At 34.2% G+C, this 27,783-nt stretch overlaps 1 protein-coding gene across 1 annotated transcript; it reads right to left on the bottom strand.

Annotated features, from left to right (window-relative positions):
* Nucleotides 1-4,624: 4,624 nt before the first annotated feature.
* LOC125679163 (pancreatic secretory granule membrane major glycoprotein GP2-like) lies at nucleotides 4,625-23,282 on the bottom strand. Its single transcript, XM_056157491.1, has 9 exons — nucleotides 23,205-23,282; nucleotides 22,892-23,113; nucleotides 22,632-22,799; nucleotides 22,506-22,532; nucleotides 19,491-19,694; nucleotides 19,229-19,396; nucleotides 18,739-18,765; nucleotides 6,636-6,750; nucleotides 4,625-4,999 (listed from the first exon to the last, which is right to left on the bottom strand). The coding sequence occupies exons 1-9, from the start codon at nucleotides 23,278-23,280 to the stop codon at nucleotides 4,912-4,914; spliced, it is 1,095 nt and encodes a 364-aa protein (XP_056013466.1). The 5' UTR covers nucleotides 23,281-23,282; the 3' UTR covers nucleotides 4,625-4,911.
* Between the last annotated feature and the right edge of the window lie 4,501 nt (nucleotides 23,283-27,783).

Here is a 27,783-nt window from a genome sequence, read left to right as displayed (position 1 = left end):
GATCTTGAGGATTGGTCGTGTAAAGTGTTGAAAAGTCATAGGTTTTGATGTTATTGATTTGGGAAAAGTTTTGCGATTTCAAGTTTACTAAAAATTCTTTAGAATGTTTTAGATTTCACATTTGATTAAAACCACTTCTGGCATATGTAGTCGCACAGTAAGTTTTAAGTTTCTCCTTCACAGCTGTTAACATGTTCGTGAGGAGCAAAGATAGAGGCTTGGTAGATCACTTACTTGAAAGGCTTTTTATGTAGTTTAGGAATCCAGTATAGGTGCAGTAACTCATATTCATCCGACCCATTGACTGGGATTTTAAATGTGTCTAAAACTGAAGCATGGTTTTGAAATGACAGTTGGTGTATAGGTACTATTACTAAAGGTGGAATTGATACCAAGTTCGTTTAAAATACAGTTGTAATAATGAGCCTTACAAACAAAGACAATGTTGTTACAAGCTTTCTCAGCTGGAACCAAAAACATGTTCCACATGTAACTTATCTAATTCTTTTATCACATCTGGTTTACTAAACACAAGAATAGATGGTACGTTCTTTTATTTTGATATGTCTAATGTGGGATGTTAATATTCCTCTTATGCCTTTAACCCATTCTGACAATGTATCAAGTTCTTTTTTCATATTTAGCCCATCGTCTGGCATAATCTTCGACAGAATTCATAATAGTAATGAAGTTCTGTCGCCAATTGAAAGACCGAGGATCTCTGTATTCAGGACCCTTTAGAATAAGTGATTTGAGGTCCTCATTTTCAACTATATTAACATCACCAGTAATGACATGTCTAGCTGGACTATAGTTGAACGAAGAAGAACAAGAACATGTTGGTAGATTACGTATAAGATGGTCTATATCTAGGGATTGCAAAATTTGTTTATAATTAAAAAGTTTGGGTGCCATAGTAGAAGTATATCTGTAGGAAATACAGGGTGTAGAATTAAACTTGAAATAAGTTGGAACACACGACTGGACCCTTTTATGACGAAGAATGTTGCTTATGTTGACGGCATCTACATGTATTCATTTATTTCTAAATTTGAGCTTAAGGAACTGACGGCATGATTTGGAAGAAATATCATTCATGACCCGTGCTTATTTAAAGAGCCTGTGATTGGCAACATCCATAATCACAGAATTCAGTCTATATTCAGGTGTTGAAAAATCCAAATATAGAGAAAGTCTCTCGATAAGTTTTAAGACATTTTTTGATGTCAGGAAAATAATAAACAACAGAGCAGTAACAATAGGACTTTCCACAAAAAGGTTGAAAGCTCTAATAAAGTAAATGAATGCAGGAGTTGATGTATATCTATTCTCGACTGATAATAAATGTGTTCTCTGCAAATGCTGTTGTGTACTTGAAATTACAAACATGATTATCACCTTTGAAAATAAGTTCCTAAAAAGAAATTGTTTATATATATTTACTCAAGTATATATGGACAGAAAACCAAACTTAACATCACTTGGAATCCAATGCAACCGCGATCTGGAGGATTCACAGAATGATATTTTAAAACAGCGTACAAAACGGAATAACCAAATGATGGAACATATCTCACTGGACATTGATCTTGTTGATGACTATACATTCATATTTCCATTCATATGTCGATTCGATATATCCCTGTGAACTCGAAATAAAAGACACCACAGAGTCGTCCACTTCTGCTTCATACTTAGATATCTTATTGAAAGTAGACACTAACGGCAAACTGACAACTCAACTGTATGACAAACAGGATGATTTCATCTTCTCCATCGTCAACTTTCCATATTTATGTAGCAATATTCCATTATCACCTGCATATGGTGTTTATATATCTCAACTGATTCGATACACAAGAGCTTAATAGCTTGTTCTGATTATAGTCCGTTTTTAAATCGAGGCAAGCTACTGACAAACAAGTTGATGGTACAGGGGTTTTAACACTCTCGATTGAAGTCAGCATTTCGCAAATTCTATGGTTGTTGTAACGATTTAGTTCGTCAATACAATCTACCATTGGGTCAAATGCTGTCTGACATGTTTCATACCGATTTTTAGGCCGTTCTTGGCACACTGATTTTAACTATGGATAACTGCGTTTACCTGATCAGGATATAGGGCTCACGGCGGGTGTGACCAGTCGACGGGGGTGCTAACTCCTCCGAGGCACCATGATCCCTCCTCTGGTATGACCAGGGGTCCGCGTTTACCAGTCTATCTATTTTGTATTGCTTATATAGGAATTATGAGAATGATCATTGTTTGTTATATTCACCTTTCATACAAAAGTAGATGAAGAAGATTCCGATTTTGAGCCGATTGTTTCGGATGATAGTCAATCAGACAGATCGTCAGTAAATGAAAAGTAAGATATGGTTTTTTTCTTAATTTATTTATACTTAGTAGTTGTTGTTATCATTTAATTGCATGCATGGAAATTCGGGCTATTGATACCAATATTATTATTTCTAACAGTACCTCTACATGGGCAAGAGTTTATGTATAGCATTATAAAAAGACACTGTTTGAAAGGAATACTTTAAAAGTGCTCATAAATCTATAGAAATAATAATGAAAGGTGAAGATGACGAACAGTGATCAATCTCACAACTCCTACAAGCAATACAAAATAGATAGTTGGGCAAAAACGGACCCCTGGACACAGCAGAGGTGGGATCAGGTGCCTAGGAGGAGTAAGGAATAAATTGATGTAATAAATGTACCAGGTTTTGCCAAGAATAATGAGACGAGTTTGTGTTATTTATTCTTAGTACTAAGTTAGAAAATTTTGTAATTTTGAATTTTGCAGTTATAAGCCATGTAAAGAAAGAAAATCCATTGTCTTCTAATTGAGGCTATTGGAACTGTTTCAGTTTTGTCCATCTTGTTATGGAAATGCTTTATATGATGTGGAAAGAACGCGTGGATCCATGGTCAAAACAAATCAGACTTGTGGAACCTGTGGCTTCAATAGAATATGGGAGAGGAAGACTATGATAGAATCAATTCCAGCATGAAATCTTATCTTCTCGGCAGCTCTCCTTTTCATATTATAAGGAATTTTCACTTCAGCGGAGAATGTCGATATTAAAACATTTCCAATCATTTCACCCTAAATATTAAATACATGAGTGAAATAATCTTGATGTTAGGTATAACAAATAATGTGTAGAAAAACCTGGATATATACATGTTTTATAGGATTACTTCCCTCCAAGAATAGCCGATTCATGGAGCACATGAATGCCTTAAGTATCACACCCAACACCGTTTTCCAACACCACAAATATTATTTGCAGCCATTTATTGGTTCTGTGTGGAGAACCTTCCACGAAAATTTCTTCAGATGAATGGCTGCCAGTGGGAATGATTTGCCACTAGGAGGTGATGGTAGAGTAGACACCAATGACATTCTTTGCACGTACATGTATATCAATACTATGACATGAAGATATTATCAGCTCGACATGACCAGCCGATTGATCAAGTCAGGGAAACTTGACCATCCGTCTAGCAGAAGTCGGGACCAAAGTGGAGTGTTGGTCAACATACACTATAAACCCAAGTGTCTGTAAATGTCAGCCACCAGGACCCCTTTCTCCGTCTCTTCAGGTTGCCCCTATTTTTGTCCCTATTCTGTCGCCTCTTACGACAGGTAAAGGGGGTGCCGAGGATCCGTTCTTTTCACACCAAGGTCCACACGCCCCCCCCCCCCCATTCGTATATTAAATATTTAAGTATAGCATTTGAAATGCAACTTACATTTTGCAGGTGCATATGTCGAAATTGTTCTATAATGGCTACCTCCTGTGAATGTGTGTGCTGCCACGAAGTGGGGAAAATAACTTCTATTTTTGAAGGTGATAAGGGGATTACCTGCATAACTGACCACCCTAGATTCTCGCCAGCTTGTTTAAACATATACGTTCTTCAAATAGCTTACTATTTATACAAGCAACAGTACGGGGAAGACATTGAATATTCTTCAGAGTATGTACAACAGAAAGATTATGCATAATAGAGGATTTTCCGAAACCTCATTACCAACTTCCTTAAATATTGATAATGTTCGCACATATCGACTAAAGGCTCGTAGAATCATACATCTAAGTAAACATAAATCCTGGGGGAAAATTATATCAAGTCTAAATTCGCATACTACTATAATTACAGTTTGGAATGTGATAAGGAATAAAAGGAAAGGGTTCCGGTAAAAATTGTTCAAAGGTAGGAAACGTCTTTAGTGTTTGATGTGTCTTATATTGTAAGTTCTTTTTCAAAGGACAAAATTCATCAAAATGTATCTTTTTGGGTTTAAACACATTTGATATCTCAGTAAATGTGATGAATTCAAATTATTGTACACGTACCAAAGGCTCAGACAAAACATTACAAAGAAATATACGTGCTAACATTGGACGTGACTACTCAACAGGGATGTTTAGTCCTTATAGGCACATTATTCCCCCGTTTATCCCTGTTGACTTTGTATTCTTTATACGATTGTGGAGTTGGACTACTATGCATAACCTTTTTCACTCCAGTTCTTTTTTTGCGTTCCAGCTATGAATAAGGTACTATGTAAGCAAACTATATACATGTAAACTATATAGCGAATTTCTCTTTTTATTAATATTTTTCGAAATATAATTATACGATACCAATCGTTTACAAACAATCACAGAAAATGGGTAATGCAATCAAGACAGGATACTAAACGATATCAGTATATAATGTACATATAGAGACAGTCCGATGATTATATAAAAACTTCAAAGATAATCAACATGTGCGGAATATAACAAAAAGACATAGAGGAATGTTAATATAAGTCTACAATAAGCCAGTTCTGAAGTTTTATCCACACAAATCACAGTAAAAACAGATTATAGATTTGATTTCCTTTTCTATGTTTTCTGAAATGCTTCTTTCCTTTCCAAATGTTCGATACCCGGTTTCTCGGACATTGCACCCTCTGACTTTATTTTCCTCAGCCTGTGAAATGTAATATTATGCATCATAAATTTCACCCAAAGTAATTTTTTTAAGTGTGTGGCTAATTCAAATTACTCATATACCGTGCTCAATTCTCCCTAACCCTTTTAAAGGATTTTGTTTCTGAAATATTATGAAACATTGCATTAGCAAAATACCCAAACTGGGTATCTTTTATTAATAAACGAATGCGAGCTGGAGAAAACTAAAATTATCCATATAATATGGTAAATATCATGGATGAAATTCGCGAGAATCAGAAGACGAAGTCAATTTTATATCAATCTAGATACTACTTTAGAATATCAATTGAATGCGTTCTCGGATAATCCTAACGATGTATAGCATACTAATTACTTCAATTCAGCATTAAACCTATTTCACAATGATGGAATGGAAGCATTACAAGCTTAATTTTTTTTTACGAAAAACAAATGTCTTCCCAACTCCCGAAATTGGAAGTGCTCCAAATGACTCCTCTTGATGTACTACATGGTATGGAGGAGAAAGCATGAGCAGGAACATATACATTATGAACTCCGATAAGCAATATAGCAGAAGTGTTCACAAACTATCTTACACCCTCCACCCCTCAGATCTACTATAACTTTAAGGATAACAATATGATTCTACTGTCCCTACAATATGAACATCTGCATATGGCATTGTACAAACTATCAAAATAAGCCATATCGGAGGAGAAGCGTTCACAGGTTTATTCAACATTCCCTTCTTAGATCCACTATAATTTAGGCAAATAATTGGATCCTCCTGTGCCAATAATATGCACATATTTAAAATGTCAATGAAGTATTGTACAAAGTTTCAAATCTATCCGATAAGCCATATAAGAGAAGTTTTCACAAGCTATTTTATATTTACCACCCCTCTTAGATCAGCTATAACTTTTAGGAAAATAATTGGATACTCCTATCCCGACAATACGCACATTTGCAAATTGCAACGTACAAAGTTTCAAATCTATCAAATAAGCGATATAGGAGAAGTGTTTACAAGCTATTTTACATCCTCCATCCTTCATAGATCCACTATAACCTTTAGGAAAATAATTGAATCCTCCCCTCCCACGAATTTGCATATCTACAAATGGCAATGAGGCATTGTACAAAGTTTCAAATCTACAGATACATGTAAGCCATATAGGAGAAGTGTTCACAAGTTATTTTACATCATTAACTTCACCGAGATCCACTATAACTTTTAGGAAAATAATTGGATCCTCCTGTCCCACTAATATGCACATCGACAAATGACAATGAAGCATTGTACAAAGTTTTAAAATTATACGATAAGTCATATAGGAGGAGAAGCGTTCACATGATTGTGTGACAGACAGACGGACGGGCGGACAGAAAGTACAAAAACATTATGTCTCCCCCTGAAAGAGGGGAGACATGATTTGGGAAAAGACGTCAGTACCTTAAGTGGCTGAAACAATTATTTTATAACTAACGATATATGCAAGGTGAAGATAACGAACAGTGATCAATCTCATAACTCCTACAAGCAATACAAAATAGATAGTTGGGCAAACACGGACCCCTTGATATCTCATTTAAATGCCAGAAATCAAAATGATAGCATCGATTTTACTCAGAAATTGTATAACCCATACCTTAACGTCTTTCTGTACCAACCATATCCTCCTATGCTGACCAATACTAACAACATAATTACGGCTGCCACAGAAGCATATACATAGTTCAAGTAGTCAAGATTATTCTTTCCATCTATTTAAAAAAAATACAATTAAGTAACTTTCTTTCAAACTATAAACATCAACATAATACTAATAGGAAATGTATGTCCATGCACTTTCCTTACCAAAGTGAATTCCAATGTTAAACACACATAAGGCAAAGGGGCATGGACACGATTTGAACTGGAAATTTTCAAATTTTATTTTCCTACTTTTAATGTTTATGTAATGCTTACATGTAACTAAGGAATATTCAATGGTCAGCAAAACTGTTGAGTTACCAGTGAGATACAACACGTACACTTTGTTATCTAAACAAGGCTAGTGTCATGTTTTTCTTACATGTAGACTGCTTAAGAGAACATATCATGTTTAAATCAAAGTGAAATGTGACAAACTCTAGAAATATTGAATTGTGTTCAGAATTGTAATTTCAAAACTCGGCTTTAAACGAAACTTTTACGAGTATATTAAACCTGTGTAAAGTAAAATATGACACGGGTCTTGTTTACTTAACAAAGAATTGTGAGTGCTGTATTTCACTTGTAACTCGACAACTGACATTCAAATTTATGCTGATCATTAGAAATACTTTAGTTAAACATTGTAAACATTGAAAATGAGAAAATGAAATTTTAAAATGTTCAGCTCAAATCGTGCTAACAGCTGTTTTCGAACATTTTCCCTCGAGGTCGCATGTGGCGTCACACATAATTGTGCGTCAAATATTGAAAGAAAATAAGCACTCCAAGCTTTGAATTTCGTTGTTTCAAACTTGAAAACTACACATTAATATTTCATTGAAAACAAGTTTAAATATAAATTTGGCGAGTAAAAAAATGTTTCTACAAAGATAAAAAAGATTTGTAACAAACGACACGTCCTTTAAGGTATTTCTATGCAACCAATGTTTTTTCATTTTAGGAAAATTACGTTCATTTTCAACTCTTATTATACGAAACAATGTGAACACATACTCCGAAGTGCACTATATTTCGTTATGCGATTACGTCACACGGAATGTGTATATCGAATTTTTTTAAAACACAAAAACGATCTAGTAAAAACGTATGTACTCGGGATTTTTGGCGATTCTTTCATACGGTAAGTTTGAGGGAAATATATATCGATGTTGTTGCGGCACAAATCCTGTTTAAGGCCTTGTTCGATCGTTATTTGAAGCAAATGAAAGTGTTGTCTATTATTTGAATCATCATTTACGCAATGAAATAATAACAGTAATGCAGCTTATCATCGTACCTTCTGTATCATAACCCTATATCTGCAACTAGTTACCTTTGAGAAAATGACTTGATCGAAATAAAATATCGCCATCTTTCACCTGTTTCGAGTCGATATATACACACTTTATCTTTAGAAATAACAATGCACATCGGGAGGGGGTGTTCAAGTTCACAAGGTAATATTAGAATTATTGTCGTGCACACTATATATAAAGACATGAGACTTATATATTATCAAAGAGAACTGACAAACAGATTTGCACATACACTGCTTGAACACTTGATAACGCTAGTAAATAACGATAAAATATATTTTCCGTGAGATACAACCATAGACCCCATGAGTTGCCCAGGAGCCATAAAACTTCGACCAACTCCATTTTGAAATTTAGAAAAAATCTCATTTTCTTATCTCAACTTAGACCGTCTCACCTTTGATGTGCCATAAAGCTAGTTTTAGCTCATTTAGCATTTTCTAAATGGAGACAGAAATAGATATAAAAAAAACTTGGAAACTGACCAGTCCTAACGATTTGAATTATGGGATATATTTACATTTCATTATTAATTTTTGCAATGCCACTCCCACTAAAGATTGCGTAATGCTTTGAAAATTAAAGAAATCCAGTACAAACAAAATACTTTCTTGTTTTTCTTTTATAACTTTTTCATTGTTACGACAGATTTACGTTTTTGACTAAATTACATGGTTTCATCTATAGTCTGTCATGACGTACCTTTAGACGTCATATAGTGTGAAGTGCACTGAGGTACATTTTGGGATTTTTATTTTTATTTTACTCGGGACACCTCAACCCCACTGTGAAATATGCAAAAAATTAGTCCTTATAATTATTTTAAGTGTCATTAGTTTCGGTACAACTATTGTATTATTTCTTAACTCGCACATAAATTCAATCGTATTTATTGTATGAATCAAAATTCTGAGAAATATTTCATCAGTAACCTGTAAAATAAATAGGATCCTTTTTCATCCAATGTCAAAGATGTAAGCATTATGTGATCATCGTCAGTGTTTATGTCTCTCTTTGAATCTAGCCCCTTAAAGGACACATCGCATGTTTTGAAACTTTTTAATTTTTTCAGCAAAATTAATTCATTTCATACCTAAAACTACTTTACATGTGTTTTAAATGAAACAGTTTGTATAGTTTTCGAGTTTGAAAGCGATGAAATTCAAATCTTGCGATATGCATATTTTCTTCGATATTTTACGCGCCATTATCTGTGACGTCATATGCGACCTCGAGCGAGAAGATTTGAAAACAGTTGGTAGCCATTTCATAAACAGATTAGATTTAATTGACAAACAAACAATTATCACATTAACAGCTTGTAAATAACACTGCATTAGGGTGTTTTGTGCCGTTTAAGGGTGTACTTACTGTCAGTAGAGAGGATTTGGACTGGTTTTTTTTTTCAATTTTCGAAGGAAGGTATGAGGGACAAGACGTGAATATTTTTTGTCGGCACAACGACTTTGCCATAAAAACCCCCAGAAGAATTTGTCCCTGTACTTTTTGAAACAAGCACTTGGACAAAGACGTAGATAAACTGCGAGAAAATTGTTCTATCGAAGCTACGCACTGTTACATATAGGCCTACGGCATATGCTTTCCGTTCTGCTCTCGAATTCAATACACACACCAACTGACCTTCACCTTGTAACAACATATAGGCAGAACTTTGCTAGCAGTGTCTACCAACTGGTAGTTTTAAAAAAGAAATTTAAAGATAAAAGATAATTGAATTTTCAATTATAAATAATAAAATATAACATTTCCCGACTTTGAATTGAATTATAATGCTTTCATTTTTTTTTTTAAGGAACGCGTACGTGTTTACAACAACAACACGCCGCGCTCCCACTTCCTAAGTAACAACGTGTAGATAACAAAAAATAATGATTAATAAAATTGCTTGAATAAAATAATTTAAAAGTATTGTGATTTTCACAATAAGTTTGATCATTATTTTTATTATTTTTTTTTTTCGAAATGCACCCGTGACAGTAGGCCTAGTTGTCAATGATACATAATCGTATCACAATTTAGGCCTATCTAACTTCTCCAAAAATAAATTTAATAATTATTGCACTGTTTATTTTAGAAAAGCAACAACGCTATTTACAGTTGTTTACAGAAATGGCATTACCAAATTGTGTTTAGACAGTGATCCCATGTAAACATTATTTACTCGCAAATTTATGCAGATTTCATAGTCGCTTTTCTCGCTACATTTGGGTCACTATTTGTATGCACTGGTGGCTAAAAGATATAAGACTCGGGAAATTTGTCAACATCGAAATAAATGTTATCCATGGTAAATAAATTAGGCCCCTAAAACCCGAGTTTTTAAAAATATCTAACACTACTTTTACAACAAGTTGATCGACGAAGGTCGCATATGACTTCACTGTACCACGTGACTACCTATCTAATAAACTAGGCTTTTTGAAATCGGGGCTTAGATTTAAGTCCATATTGTGGCTAATTATCGCAATACTTCAGCGAACGAACTATTACAATGAATTTCTATAAGCATAAGGAAGACAAAATGCATATAATTCTGTATACTTTGAAAACACGAGATGTGTCCTTTAAGCCTACACGAAAAGGGACACATATTAGGAATGATATATCCATATCGCAACTACGTGTAGTTGCAATATATACATATATACCCGTGTGTAAAAAGAGAGTGAGGGTTAGGGTTAATAGTAATATTACTTTAATATTGTCAATATTGTATAGTATTGTATAGTATATAGTAATATTGTCAACAATTAATATATATATATATATATATATATATATATATATATATATATATATTATAATGATATACATCTGTTGATATTGGCCACATTATGTAATTCTTTTCGTTTGTCCTGAAGAAGGGACGGGTCGTCCCGAAAATTTGACAATCTCGTTTTTAATATGATTTTTGGTATTTGACCTTGTATCCATGTTGTGGGCACTCTGAGGTATTGGGTTTTGTTGGAACTTTAGTGCTTATATATATATATATATATATATATATATATATATGTGTGTGTGTGTGTGTGTGTGTGTGTGTGTCGCTCGATATATGTTCCTTCATGAATATACACAATAACGTTCGTTATCTTCACCTTGCATAGGTTGTATTGGCAAACTCGATCGTTATAACGACCATATAATTTGCGAAATACTGACTTTAAACGAGACTGTTGAAACCCCTATACTATCATCTTCTTTGTCGATTGTTTGCCTTGGTTTAAAAACTGATCATACGCAGAACAAGCCCTTGTGTATCGAATGAGTCGAGAGATATAAACACCCTATGCAGGTGATAATGGAATATTGCTACATAAATATGGAACGACGGAAAAGCTGAAATCAACCCGTTTGTCATAAAGTTGAGTTTTTAGTTTGCCGTTAATATCTACATCCTGTAAGATATATAAGTATAAAGCAGAAGTGGATGACTCTGTGGTGTCTTTTATTTCAAGCTCGCAGAGATATATTGAATCAACATATGATTGAAAGTCATTATTGTTAATATATAAAACGTCGTCGATATTTAAATGTCGAGTTGAAGGCCACAGCATAAACAATTTTCTTCTCACGTAGAAGTTTCTGAATAAATTCTACTTCATATGAATATAAAAACAAATCAGCTAACAAAAGAGCACTATTCATGCCCATGGGAATTCCGACAGACTATTGGAAGACTTGTCAATGAGAAACTCTAGCATGTTTTTTTCAACTTCAGAATACGTGTGCATGGAATCAAAGTGGTGCTTAACATTGTAATTTTTAGGACGACTGATCGCTAGATATGAATATTTCTTTTTTCCATTTTTGTTGAAGAAACAACTGTCGATGATTTAAAAAATTCTAGTTTTTAATTTGTCGTGAGGGATGATCGTGTAAAGTGTTGAAAAGTCATAGGTTTTGATGTTGTTGATCAGAGTATTGCGATTTTAAGTTAGCTAAAAGTTATTTAGAATTCACATTTGATTTACACCACTTCTTCGGGCATATATGTAGTTGAAAAGTAAGTTTGAAGTGTCTCCTTCACAGCTGTTAATATTTTCGTGAGGAGCAAAGATAGGGACTTGGTTGAGCACTTACTGGATCCAGCAATGTTTGTTTGTAAGGGTTTTTATGTATTTTAGGAATCCAGTATAGGTACGGCAACTCATTAATTCGACCCACCGACTCGGGTACCTAATGTGCCTAAAACTGAAGCATGGTTTTGAGGAATTTCATCTTTTGAAGGGGTAGTTGGAGTATATGTACGATTACCAAAAGTGGAGTTAATGCCAAGTTCGTTTAAAATACAGTTTTAATAATCAGCCTTGCAAACAAAAACAGTGTTGTTACAGACTTTGTCAGCTGGAACTAAAACGTATTTCTCATGTAACCTATCTAATTAATTGTTTTATCACTTCTGGTTTACTAAACACAGAAGGGTAGATGTACGTACATGTACTTGTGTTTTAATATGTCTAAAGCAGGATTTTAATACTCCTCTTATACTTTTAATCCATTCTGACAATGTATCAAGATCTTTTTCATATTTAGTTCATCGTCTGACATAATAATCGAGAGAATTCATAATAGAGATGAAGTTCTTTCGCCAACTGAAAGATCGAGGTTTTCTGTATTAAGGACCTCTTAGAATAAGGGCTTTGATGTTCTCATTTTCAACTATATCAACATCACCAGTAATGACATGTCCAGCTGGACTATAGTTGAAATAGAACAAATGTAGGTGGATTAAGTATAAGATGGTCAATATCTAGGCACTGCAAAGTTTGTTTATAACTGAAAAGGTTGGATGCACTAGCAGAAGTATAATTGTAGGAAATACTGGATGGAGACTTGAACTTAAAATATATATAATATTATACAGTAGACGACACGAGTTTTATACACCCCACCGTGGAAAGATCACCGTAGAAAATCCACGGAGATACACCGTGTCCTCCGTGTTCCACGGTGTGTGTTATTTGCGAATACACACAGCTTCTAGGAGCTTCGTTCTGGCCACGGGCGCCTTGCGGGAGATTTGAAAATGTGCCGCAGGCCAAATAATCAAGATAAGGGTGGAATTTTAGGAAACGAAAAAAATGTCAATACCCCCCCCCCCGATACTTATGTTGTTTTTCAGTATTTTGAGCCAATTCCAACGATACCAAACACTATATATTATGTTTTTGAGAAAACCTGATTTTGATTTGTTTTCTTTTTGTCTTCTTTCTTCATTAAAATATTCTTAAATTCTATATTGCAGGCAATTCCTGTTTTGAATGCGAATTAGTATATATTCAGTAAATGAAAAGCATACATGTACAGCATGTAATAGGGATATTTAATAATTACCGATGTGCTCTCTCTCTCTCTCTCTCTCTCTCTCTCTCTCTCTCTCTCTCTCTCTCTGACAAATGCGCTGTTTAACATAATTACTTTTATCATATTGTGTTAATATGCATCTTGACAAATATAATTTAATCCAATATAGAAATTAGAGCATTGTCAATGATTAACAAATTGGAATTAAGTTATTATATAATTAATAGAAGCAAAAATACAAACCATCGAATAATTTATTTTTAAAATCCCGAGTTAATTACATTTGACCGAGACTTATGTTCAATGTACTTTGATAGAGGTTTTCATTAATTACAAATTTTTATCGGGAGTGTCTTGATAATGCAATGATTTTTGTATAATAAGTATATACCATGCAAATTCCCGGGGTCTTTGTCACAGTATAACTAAATTACGGTTAGCTAGTTTGGGTTTTGACTTCTTATGAAAAGTGTGTAATATATTGGGTTGGTGCGATATCAGATCTAGTCTAAGATCACGGGTATCTTGCGCCGACCCAATATATTTTACACTTTCCGCAAGAAGCTAAGCACTTCTGTTGATTTCAAATACACGGATTAGCTGACCCCCATTGTTCTACTGAGGCAAAAACCCCTTCGAATTTGCATGGAATGTACAAGTTATACACAGGTCATTGTTATAGTCATACATCATAGTACCGGTAACCCGACAACTTTTTTTTTTTTAATTTTAAATAAGTTATTGAATGACGAAGTATGAGCAAACTGCAGATTGAACTTTATAGAGCCCCGTGCTAACATTACTTATATTTTTCAATGTATCAGAAGGGGCCAGGGTTTGAAATTTACTTTTTTTCAGCACTAGACCAGTCGGGCTACTTCAAATGATTTTTACTAGACCTGACTTTATATCCACTAGCCCTATCCAACTTTCCAGAAAAACCCCTGATAGTTTCTCCATATTTAAATACTTCATGTAAATGACAAACGTTTACGACGTAATTTATTATCCTAATAAACACTGTATTATAGTCAATTCAAATAAACTGTTTAAAATTAGCATCGAGTAGATGTTGTAAAACATCACTGCCGACCGCGACTTATTTATTAGAACTAAAAATAGAGATTATTCCACCACACGGTTCAAGATTGGTAGTTTCTTGTTTATTATGTCGGACGTGCCTTAGTGTCAAACCCTGCCTCAGGGTATGTTGCCGGTTAAGTTGTGTAAAATTCTTGACAAGCAATAAAATAACAACAAAAATGGTGCTTAAATTGTCCGATTACGAAAACCTTAATCAATATTTAAGGATGTAAATCCTCGGTGTCAAATGCAACTAGTTCATGAAAAAAAGACTAATATCAATATAAACAGAAATGACTTAACGATTATTTGCTTTTATTCATGTACACTATTGATAATTAAAATCTTTAATTTAATCTTTAGATGCATTAGATGCATTAGATAATGAAAGCAACAGAGAGAGAGAGAGAGAGAGAGAGAGAGAGAGAGAGAGCGTTGGTAATCATTGATTATAATATTCATGAATGTATGCAGGTACGGGCAGTTTAATACGTTCAGTATAAATCTTGAAAGTACAATTTCTTTCTGATTAATTATCCATCCACTTTCATTCTGATACTTTTTTTTTATTTCCCATATTGTTTTCTATACATGTTGAATTTTTCGGCTGGTCCGGGTTAGGACTAATGAATGAGCCCCCCCCCCCCCCCCCCCCCGTTCTAAAACGATGTTACGTGCTTAGCTGTCTATCTCCCTCTTAGTCAAAAATAAAATAAATACATGCTATATATACTGCAACATCATTGGATTTACTGGATAATTCTTCGATTTCACCTTCATAATGCATGTTAATGCAAGCGGACTATCTAGGCATTTTTCTCCATCTTCGCTAGCCAAGATTCTTCGTCCACGAAGGCACAGTTGACCCACAACCCATTGCTAGCGGATATAATATGAATTTTACCCCCGTATTATGTTACAACTGACCAAAAACCTAGTACGTTTGTTTTACAACTTTCATTCAGAAGACGCTCAAGTTTGTGAGTCACTGAATAAACGAGAAAACGTCTGCATTTTTATTTCAATCGTTGTCAACTCTATACTTTGTGATATTTCAAGACTACATGTACTCAATTCAATTCATTGGATCTCATCACCATTATGCAATGGTATACAAAAATATAAAGACAAAAAGCTGTTATACATACATTTAGTAAATAATACATGCGTGTAATAAAGTATTTATCAAGTTAGAAAAAAAAACGTGTCATTATTAATGTGAAGTATGGACATTCTAGGTAGAGGAGCACATTTTATTTTATCATTTTCTTAATGAAAGTACGGAGTTTTCTAACGTTTTGTTTAAAAGTAAATATATTTTTAATATTTATTTGTTTAGGTGATAAAAATTTGATTCTTTGCTCACACTGCATCACAGGTGAGTACATAATGAAATTCATCTCCAATGTAAACATGTACAAGTATATAGCTGACCTTAAAGGACACATCGCATGTTTTGAAACTTTTTAATTTTTTCAGCAAAAAGTCCATATTGTGGCTAATTATCGCAATACTTCAGCGAACGAACTATTACAATGAATTTCTATAAGCATAAGGAAGACAAAATGCATATAATTCTGTATACTTTGAAAACACGAGATGTGTCCTTTAATCACCTATTCCTAATTACAATGAAAACCCTACGTTAAAAATAAGCCACTGCTTATGGTACACATTTCATTGAACTGCTATTTATCAAATTGAAATTACTGGCATGTGATTGTCGTTGTTCATGACCCTTCTTTTATTTGGTGAAATTGTGTAGCACGTGCCGTGAAACAATGTACCGACGAGTGGTAGGAATAACACAGGTGTTTATATACAGGATGTCGAGAATTTGGGCATTTCATAAAAAGGTGTGAACGTCTGCAGGGAAGTCTACATACGGATATGTACCGAAACCACCAACGTATCATTAAAATTGAATGATTGATAGCAAATTTCTAAATAATTAATGGGGTGGGGGGCATGCATGCTGGCCTAGCGAAAAGGTTTTTTGGGTGAATCATTTCGGAAATTATTTCTTAGTTTTATCACACGGAGGTACACGGTGGCATCGACGGAGGTACAGGTGACATCCACGGAGATCCTCCGTGGACTTCAATGTCTATCTCGCGCGGAAAAAAGGGACTTCAAAGGTGCCGACAATTTTAAAGGTCCACCGTGTTTGGGGCAAATTTGTTCCACCGCGTTGCATGGAACACGCATAAAACTCGTGTCGTGTACTGTATACAGACCTGAAGCGTACTACTACATCACATGCATGGAGCAGTACGAAACGATTCTGGCACGGAATGGTGAACGGTTTGCACGAAACGCTGAACGGTCTGCACGGAACGATGAACGGTTTGCACGAAACGCTTTGCACGAAACGCTGACCATTTTGTAGGTGTGGCTTGCACGCTTTGTGAACGATCTGCATGAAATGGTAGGCGGGGCCTGCACGCTTTAATGTTTTCGATATTATTTGTTTGAAATAGTTTCAATATAATTGCAGTATTCCATATATTTAAAAAAAGTTGAAAAAGAAATGATAATGATTCATTTTAAAATGATTGCTCATGTACGACGCGGTAAATTTCATTTTTGCTTATTAGATCAACGACTTAGTATGAACACGTTGGAATGAAAACAAATGCCTTTTTTTAATTTCAGAAATAAAGGGAAAATATACAAAAATCATATCGTCACGAATTAATCAAATTTTATTGATTCATTGCTCTATTACATTAATTTAAACTGAATATGAAATGGTCGCGTCTGTTTCGTTATTTTTGTACATTCATTCAGACAGAAGTTGAATAAACTTAAAATTTTACATATAAGCGTACGTGTATGAAAACAGATAACATTATTTAAAGAAAACTCTCGTCACGACAGTTGAAATATTTCTGGGCGTGGAGAGGGTTGTGAATGGTCTGTACGAAACGCTAGGCATGACCTGCACGCTTTGATTTTTTCGGCATTATTTGTTTCATCCTGGGATTAATTGAAACAAGGAATAGTTTAATGACCTACGAACACGTTGGAATAAAAAGAATAAATTGTATCGCCATGGAATATTTATTATTTAACTTTATTTATTCATTGCTCTAATAAATTCATTGAAAAAGTCACGTCTGTATCGCTATTTTTGTACATTCAATCTGAGTGCCGTTAAACACGTGTGCAATTTGTATATTCCAGGTCTCTTCTCAAAACAGATTTTTAATAAACCTATACATTTTTACATACGTGTATGACAACAGATAAAATGATTTTAAAAATTCTCGTAAGACTGGAACATATTCTCGTACGTAAGGGGAGGGGGGGCATCTTGACAGTCTATAAGAACCTGTCGCCTTGGAAAAGAAACAATCAAAATATGATTGAAATAGATTGAGAAATAAATCATATAAATGAACAAAATATATGCTAGCGGATCTAACATCCAATTTTAATTAGATTGTTGCATTTGCCCCAATTTTAAACCTATTAAAAACTGCATTCATTTTTGAGAGACAAAAGATATAAACACCTCTTTTGTCATATTTCAATTGCCCCCGCCGATTTTAACACCTTCCGTACGAATGTTAATTTCAAATACTCGGATTGGCTGACCTTTATTGTGGTACAAAAAAGAAGATAGGACCTTGGAATTTGCGTAGAATATACAAGTTATACACAGGACGATCTTTGCATTATGCAGACAGTTCCGATAAACAATTTTGATGTAAATATTCTTTTATTTAAAAAGAGAACTCGATCATACAAATGTCACAAGACAAATAAATTATTCCTATATACAAAATAAATAAATAAAAGTTAAAAGGTTACGAGGGCAGAGATATACATGTATCTGCATTTGCTAGAGACTACCAAAGGTGAGAAAATGGTATCGGACTTTGCTCTGCCTGGTGGTTTTATAACAAACTGTTTTCTTTCGATTATTTGCAGATTTTTACTGTTAAAAGTCCGTCTTAAAGACATTTTGAAATAATTGGTCAAATTCCCAACAATCTATGTTTACCTGTCCTAAATCCCATGCCGAGATGACTTGCACTGTCTGTACGTTTCTAAGGGTGTGGTTTGAACAATCTGCACGTTTCTATGGGCGTGGCTTGATCATGAACGGAACGATTCTTGCATGAAATGATTTGCACGGAACGCTGAACGGTTTGCACGAAACGCTGAGCGGTCTGCACGGAACGGTGAACAGTTTGCACGGAACGAAACGAAATGCTTTGGAGGTGTAGTAGCACGCTTTAGGGTATGTACCTTCTGTCAAGACAAAATACCTTACCTAGGAACTTAAGATTAATGATATTCTTTTGAAATTAAATTACTTACCCTTTTTGCTGCATTCCCCTTCATGCCCTGAAAAAAAAGTAAAGTAGTATAAACTTTCCGGTTTGTCTTTTACATCATGTAAAACTTATACGGTACCAATTTTGATGCACCAGATGCGCATTTCGACAAATTATGTCTCTTCAGTGATGCTCAACCGAAATGTTTGAAATCCGAAATAACGATGAAGTTTTAGAGCTATTATAGGGAAAAACAGTGTGCCAAAAAAGTGGAGTCAAATTCGTCTAAGGATAAGAGCTATGCGTGAGGGAGATAATCCTTAATTTTGAAATGAATTTCTAAATTTTATAACAGCAATTAAATATACATGTACATCCGTATTTTCAAGCTAGTAACGAAGTACTTAGCTACTCATCCATTCTATTACTTGTGATTTGCAGTGTAAAAGTCTAATTTTAAAAAAAGTGTAAATAAACGTGAAAACAGAATGGGGCATCAAGTAAGAAACTTTTTTAAAATGTTTAGAACAAACCAAAGCAGTATCTCTCGGGACACGATGTTGTAGATGTAAGGTTGTAGACCAAATAGGTAGAGCAGTTTCTGATATGAATATTGTAAAACTTGTCACATCGACATGTGTTTCCATTATTGACACATCCCTTCCTGGAAACAACTTTATCTGCTACAACTGGTTCAGATCCTACGAAAAGCAAACATTCGATTTGTTTTATGCATTTCCTATATTTTCTATTGAAATCTAATAAAGACTAACGATTTACTTTGTATGTACATACCACTAATCCAGATCGGGTGAACAGTTCCACAGCTATGTTGATCTACACAAGTTGTCGGCATTTTTATATCTTTTCCATTTCTCTGGACTCTGTACCATACGTTGTTCATGAAGTCATCGCATAAGGTCATATGCTTTTCTTGGCAGGATGTAGATCGATCTTCACCAGCATGTAATATCTGACTATTCCCTGGTTCACATGGATCTAATAAAATAATATATATTATGGATTTTCATATCAATTTTGTGATGCTGTGATGTACTATGCGAACGTATAACCACTGAATATTGCATAGAAAAGGTTGCACTCGGACCGAATGTTTATTTGTTACACATTTAGTTTAGGACATAATTCGGAGTCATTCAAGGTATGAAATGGAAATGCGCATTGGGCGAGACATACAATGTACTAATTTCCTTTTCACTGTCTGGATGACTTCGTATTATGTCCCAAACTGACAGTGTAACGATTTTTCCCACTGAAGACCAGAAAATATATTTAGATTTCAGTATCATCTTCGATAAATGATCGCAATAGCAGTATAGTTTGCCAATAGAACCTTGTTCCTTATCAATTGTTAGGCCGTTCTTTAAACACTGATTTTGACTACGATAGCTCCGTTTACCTGATCCAGATATACATGTAGGACTTACGGCGGGTGTGACCAGTCGACAGAGGATGCTTATTCCTCCTAGGTACCTGATCCCACCTCTGGTATATCAAGGGGTCCGTATTTGCCCAACTCATAATTTTGTATTCTTCATAAGAGTTATGAGATTGATCACTCTTCGTTATCTTTACATTTTCATTGAATTATGATTGATTGAATGTTGTTTAACGTCTCTCTCGAGAATCTTTCTCTCGGTATTTGTGGTCTTTTCCGAAGGACCACCCTTTCAGTTGTCTGTCCGATGTGTATTCTTGAACTAATCACATCAAGAGGACATCTATTAGAAATATAACGATCCATCCGATATAAATACTGGGTGTCCGAGTAGCACAAAGGTAGCACTCTCGCTTCTTACTACTGCAACTCGAGTTCGATTCTCATGATCGGCAGTGGTTGTAAATGTATGTGAGAGGAACATCCATATAAGTGCATTAAAGGACTCCTTTGGAAACAAACATTCATAAATTATTGCATGGCAATACATAAGTCTCCTACCGGTCGCAAAAATTACTGGACCTTAACAATATTCATAGTTCAGTGTGTAGACTATGGTAAAAGGGCGGTCCTTCAAGAATACACATCAGGCATTCAAAATTGATTCATTATTTTCTACTAGGATACAGTGATTTTTCCCCATATGGAATATACTTTTTTGGTAATGCCTAGTAAATGCAAGAACTTTATACTTATATTGACAATCATTATATTATACAATATTTACACGAATGCCAATTTTACAGCAAATTTTGAATACTTCTATAATACGACTGTTCATATACACGAAATTATCTACATTTTACCTGGTTATGTATTTTTAACTTTTATGTCCGGGATGGGATCACAGTCCCCTTGACACGCAAAAGACCATTTTCCTGATTTTCGTAAAAGAGTAGGCTCCCTGGGGGCCGTCAAGGAGACTCAAACACTCAACAACCAAACATATTTCAAATAGTTAACAGCTGTAAAATGACTGAAATATTGCCAAAATGGCGTAAAACCGCAATCAATCGATCAATCAACCTCTTGATAAAATATCAGAATATTTGACTAAACAGTGATACAAATTCACTCTTTCCGGATGAAGTGTTTTCAAAGATATAGAATAAATCATCTCATACCTAAGTAACCAATGATTTCTGCAAAACTTTATCGACATTTAATAATTCGTATCCGTATTTTTGTCTTAAAGTTTGGATTGTCCATTTCCAAATTTATAAGAACATTTGAATTTTGACCTTGTGTACAACTATATGTATTTTGGTAATACGTGTATTAAGATACGTTATGCTTTAAATGCTTTGTTGATAGCTATCATGTAACCATTTGTAATTGACACTGATGTATTGATGAATAATTTCAATGTTATTTATTACAATTGTTTTCATTGGACAAAAATAAAGCTGAACAAGAGTTTACACATCAATAAATCCGAAAACGCGATGTATTCATACACGCCTGAAAACAAATAACATAGTGCTGGGAAACTATTCAATTTTTTGCAATTGTTGATAAAGTGAATGAATTGGAATTATAAGAATCAAACATTCTTTTTGAAGAATTTATCGATGTGTAAACTCCGGACATTTTACTCACAAACTTAACATAAAAGTGCTTCGCACTTTTATTAAGTTTGTGAGTAAAATGTCCGTAGTTTACACATCGATAAATTCTTCAAAAAGAATGTTTAATCCTTTAGTATATTTTTGTATTTCAAATCACATCCCTAAACCCTGTAATTCTTATTTCCAACGTAAATGGTGAAAAAAAATGTGCAATGTTTCTTCTAAATTTCAATCAATGTGATATACTTTAATCACATGTTTTGTTCTAAAATGCATAGTGCACATTTTCAGTCAAATAAAATCACGGTTTGCTAGTATCAGCTTTTATATTTAACACACTATCGAAATCGATAATTATGATTTACGACCTCTATATTCTTAAAATCAAGGCCACTTCTGGTTCAACTCTTAACGTCTAATGTACTCTCTTTATTTTGGTATCATGGAAAAATATATTTAATGTTTGTTTGGTAAACTGTGGGATTTGTAAATTAGAATTGAGTAACATTCTTATAGCTATGCAAGATCACAAGTATAGGGAAAAGCATCTGAACTTATACTTATAATGCATTCAAAACCAAAGTACTAAAAAAATATACTACATTGAAATAGAATTACTATATTGAAATTTAAATATGTTTATCAAATCAAGACTAGCATTAAAACATTTTGCATTTACGTTCTCAAAATCCTTTCACGAATGAAGACATCCATTCTATTCATAGATGAATATCCTACCAATAAGAGGGTCTTTGGAACTAAAAGAGGAAATGGTACACTTACTTGGTTTTGCACAAGGAGAATTAACACCTACAGAAATAAATGTCACATTTAATATAGTCCATTTGTATTAGATATTTTTATGATTGCGCAAAATGAATAACGGAGTTCTTGTCTCGTGATACATACCAAAACAGTACCCCTCATTACACGATTGGGGTTGTCTAAGGTAGTAGACATAGCCCCCACTGTTACAAGCTTTGATCTGAATATCATACACATTATCACAATATCCATGGATTCCATGACTGCAGGTTGTTCTGTTTACAATACCATCGACTATATCAGGATGGGAACCTGAAGTATATCAATAAGCAGTTACATGTATGTTGTACATTTCAAATGTATTGCCGGTAATAGAATGTTTTTCACATTACTTTATTACATACCATTAAGCCAGATAGGACGACTTGTTCCGCAGTAGTTGGGACTGACTCTTCCCTCCAACATTTTCCTTGGCCCTGGATCATCTTCGTGTTGTACTTTGTACCATCCATCATTGATATAGCGATCACATATCACTTTCCCCGATTGTATTTTGCAGGCGCCACCCCTCAGTCCGGGAGTGTGAAGGTAATTATAATTGCCATCAATGCACGGATCAGGTACTCCTAAATGTTAATAAAATATCATTGATTCATGATTAATCTCATGTAGAAAAACAACAGAAATAATACATTATTTTACTCGCCTTTAACTTACCAATAGCGAAACCAAGTCTGCCTGCTAATACAATTAAATACAAAACCTTCATGATGAAGGATGAAACATTCAACATTTTATCCGTTTAATTTTCTTCTTCTTTTTGCCGTCCATCGTATGATAAATAGTCACGTGTTTTCATATAGCAACAGTAAATCAATCTTATTTTACTTCCTTGTCAATAAAACACACAGAGACTAAAATTCTCCTAAATTACATCTCTTATCGATGCAAACTAGAACTCGTTTTCTCAACAACTTCATCGGTGGTTGTGGGAATTGTGAATCTTGCTTAGAACCCTTGAGAATTGTTTTTTTTTTTTCAAAATTAAGCAAATTTATTAGCATGATAAATTGTTTTGATTTATGTTATTCTACCAAATTTATGTCACTACATATATGATATATTTGCAATTGATCTTGTATAGAAGCTATATATTTTCATTAAGTAGACAAAATAAACATGATATTTATACATTTCGAAATATTACAGTTGGGGAATTCTGACCAACATTGTACATTTTTATACACATACATAAAATTGTTTGAAAGAACTGATTCACCATTTCCCCTCAAATTTTCTTTTTCACTTTTAATGATCAAAATATATTGCTTAATGTGTTTAAAAGAGTTCACATAAAAATTAAGGTTATACATTATCACAGAAGCTCATTTTAGAGAGTTTATTATTTATTTTCTGAACGAAGATTGCGGTATGTTATTGTTTACGGAATTTTTAAAAAGAAATGCATATCGATCTAAATCTATTATATCTTTCATATTTAAAGCATTTTTTGGTAAATGTGTCATCTAAAAGTTAAAATTTGTGACTATGCAAAATTAAGATGCTTTATATTACAAAATCAATATTTCACTTGTTTGTTTGTATACATAAAAAGACTCGAGTCTTTGTTTACATAACACAGATTTAAGGCTAAAATATTGCTTTTATTCTTGCATTCAGAAGGTCAAACTTTTGGCTATCCATATTAAATGAGTTATATTTTTAATGTTTACCATCAAAAATGAAAACTATGTTTATCAAAAATCGTGAACCAGTCCTTTTAAGACATATTAGAAATTAAGGTCACTAAATATATTTTCTTTGTTACGATATACTCAAGAAAAAACAAACATGTAAAGTCAAACGAAATTCGAAATTAAGGTAGTACCAAACAGGCAACACAAGGTTTCCTTATCGTTCTTTTTATTTTATTTTGAATTACAGGGATTTTTTAGATATCAAACTGCATCTGTTTGCAAAATTGAAAAGAAATCTGACCTGTCGACTCTTTATTAATAAAGACCACAAATCCAGTCTCGGACACTTCAGACAGAAGAGAATTAAATCCATTAGTTTTCATTAAAGTTGACGGTTTTTTTAAAGGTGGGACGAAAGTGTAGATTTCATTATATTAATTATTATTAACATTTATTAAGCACACTGATTTACAATGAAATGCAATCAAAGATGTTGTGCATTAAGTAAAACAATAGTATACAAGTAAAACAAAAAAGTTAAAAATATTAAGAATAGAGTGGAATTAACATTTAAAAGTTAATTAAAGGCACTAGTGAAATCAACTGCGATAAGGTTTCATCCGATGGACTGCCCCATTAAGTCGTCTCTTACGACAAGCAATGGAGTACGGAGGACCTATTCTAACCCGGATCCCCACGGGATAGATGGTGTTTCAAATTCCTGTATTCACGTATCGTTCTTATATTTTGCGGCAGTTCATTCCAATCTCTTGTTGTGGCCTTCAGTTCGACATTTAGCTATATTGATAACATTTTGTCTGTCAACAATAATAGCTTTCATTCATATGACGATTCGATATATCCCTGTGAGCTCGAAATAAAAGACACCACAGAGTCGTCCACTTCTGCTTCATACTGAAATATTGTATTGAAAGTAGGCATTAATGGCAAACTGACAACTGTATGACAAACGGGATGATTTCAGCTTCTCCATCGTCTACTTCCCACATTTATGTAGCAATATTCCATTATCACTTGCATATGGTGATTATATATCTCAACTAATTCGATATGCAAGAGCTTGTTCTTCGTATAGTCAGTTTTTAAATCGAGGTAAGCTACTGACAAACAAGTTGATGGTACAGGGATTTCAACAGTCTCGATTGAAGTCAGCATTTCGCAAATTCTATGGTCGTTATAACGATCTAGTTCGTCAATACGACCTCGCATTGGGTCAAATGCTGTCTGACGTGTTTCATACCGATTGTTAAGCCGTTCTTGGCACACTGATTTTGACTGCGGATAACTCCGTTTACCTGATCAGGATATGGGGCTCACAGCGGGTGTGACCGGTCAACAGGGGATGCTTACTCCTCCTAGGCACCTGATCCCACCTCTGGTGTGTCCAGGGGTCCGTGTTTGCCCAACTATCTATTTTGTATTGCTTGTAGGAGTTATGAGATTGATGACTGTTCGTTATCTTCACCTTGCATTGGTCTCGTCTGTATTATTTGTTGATACAGACGCTTGTAAATGTTTATGTTATGCAAGATGTTTCCGAAATGATAGGTTTTCAATTGCTGTTTGGTACTACCTTAATTAAAAAAAAATATTTCAGGGTGTTACATAGACTGGCTAATTTTAATTATCTGTCTACTCCATCTAGATATATCTACTCATCTTTAGCTAAAAATACATGTTGAAAACTGATTATACTTGTTCCTTTGAATTTGCATACATTAAATCGAACAAATTTAAAAAGATCTCAGTTCTTACATAAGATTTGTAAGAAATGATAACATTAGTTATTGTCATCTATTTCATGCGCGTCTATGGAACATGTAAAACGATGTGCGTCGTATTTGTTGTATATCTTTACTGAGTTGTTTTTTATGCATACATCTATTACAATCATTTGAGTGACAACTGAATCATCCAATCAAATACCTCGACCAATAAAACAAGACCTAGAGTTGTTTAAATGATCGCTTTCTAATACTTTCACCTAAACTTTACACAAAATGCAGTGGAGTCCTCAGCTAGTGATTGCATTTTTACTGTTGTTGTTACATGGTAAGTTTGATATGTTTCTCTATGTGTTTGTTTCTTTGTTGAGCTGTTTAATTTTTTGGTTTTTCATGTCAACCTCACCTATGCGAAAACTGCTTTGCTGTCACCAATGATAAGGTGGAATAAAATACATTGATAAGACTTTTAAGATTCTCTTAATTGCCTTTCTTTCAACTATAGATGCATCAATCTGCGTGATTTAAGGGTGGTTATCTATAGTTATAAATTAGTAACTAGTACTGGATCAAGCTAATTTTTATACATGTATTTACCTCAGAAGATAAAAGTCTTAAGATTATCATCTTTTAATATATGCATGAGAGCAAACGTACATGAATGCATGTATAGTATTGTTTAACATCCCGCTCAAGAAATTTTCCCTCTTGTGGAGACGTCACCATTGCCGGTCAAAGGCTGCAAAATTTAGGCCTATGCTCGGCGTTACGGCATTTTAGCAGTGTCACCTACTGTGACACGGGTTCTCGGTTCTGCGGTCTCATTCGAAGGAAGAAAAAAGGATATATCTACGTATGTTTGTGCATTCAGGTATAATTTTAAAGCTTTTTTGTTTATATTTTTAAATTGTCTAACTTAATATTGTTATATTATATAAATCATTTAAAACACTGGAAATCTCTTCATCCTTCATATTGGACTCGGAGGTTAAATCTTGTACGGGACTAACCCCTAGACAGTCCCGTTACATAGATATTTTAGGTATACTGCTCTGAAACCTACTATCATATACAATAACGTGTGCTCAATATTAGAGATGATATTTCCTTTGTAATTGGTAGGTACAAAAATGTAATAAAATGCTTATATTCACAATTCCAGACATCAAAGTACACAAGTATTATTATCACAAATTCAATAACATTAATACAAAATTCATTCAAATGAAATAAATTAACTAAGCCTCAGTCCCACTGGATTGAACCTTTTTCTGAATCGTGCGACTGAAGACAGATTTGCCGATATAGGATCAGTTCGAAATGCTTGCTACGATCTGCAATTGCATACAGCGATTTTGCTGAATGGTTATCGTACGATAAGCGGTAGATGATCGTACGAATGGTAGTATGCATGGTAGCGCGATCACCTACGATTGGAAAGGATCGATCGCAAGATCAGTCATGTGTATCGTGCTACAAGTAGTGACGATCAGCCACTGATCATGCAATCAATCGAGGCCACCTGCGACGGCTGGCAAGATCGATTACAGCAGTCGTATGGTGGTCCTTCGATTAGGTTTCCAATTGTACGTCAGCACAAGTTGTCATCTAGCTCATGAACAGGAAACACTGTCAAACTCATTCGCCTGGTCTCCCAAGAAAGAACAGTGTCATAAGAGGAGCATAACATGGCCGTGGTCGTCTATCATAAGGATCAAAGGTAAGTGCAATAGTTATGTTTACTTACTTTATTGTGGTTAGTTGTATTCAGTGATAAAACAATGATAGAGATATAGAGGTTATGAATGTGCCTGTAATATTAAATAATTTTTTGTTTGTTCCGAAATTTAATGT

The sequence above is a fragment of the Ostrea edulis genome, chromosome 2 (genome assembly GCF_947568905.1).
Source record: "Ostrea edulis chromosome 2, xbOstEdul1.1, whole genome shotgun sequence".
NCBI lineage: Eukaryota > Metazoa > Mollusca > Bivalvia > Ostreida > Ostreidae > Ostrea > Ostrea edulis.
Note: the sequence above shows the minus strand (reverse complement) of the source record. Positions and strands in the feature narration are given on the sequence as shown.

Bases quoted from the DNA above. Each gene is read 5' to 3' on its own strand.
- LOC125679163 (XM_056157491.1), bottom strand. From the start codon at position 23,280: ATGTTGAATGTTTCATCCTTCATCATGAAGGTTTTGTATTTAATTGTA. The intron at 22,800-22,891 runs GTATGTAATAAA...GATATACTTCAG, and splicing joins TCGTCCTATCTGGCTTAATG to GTTCCCATCCTGATATAGTC. The intron at 6,751-18,738 runs GTAAGTAATTTA...TTTTTTAAATAG, and splicing joins AGGGGAATGCAGCAAAAAGG to ATGGAAAGAATAATCTTGAC.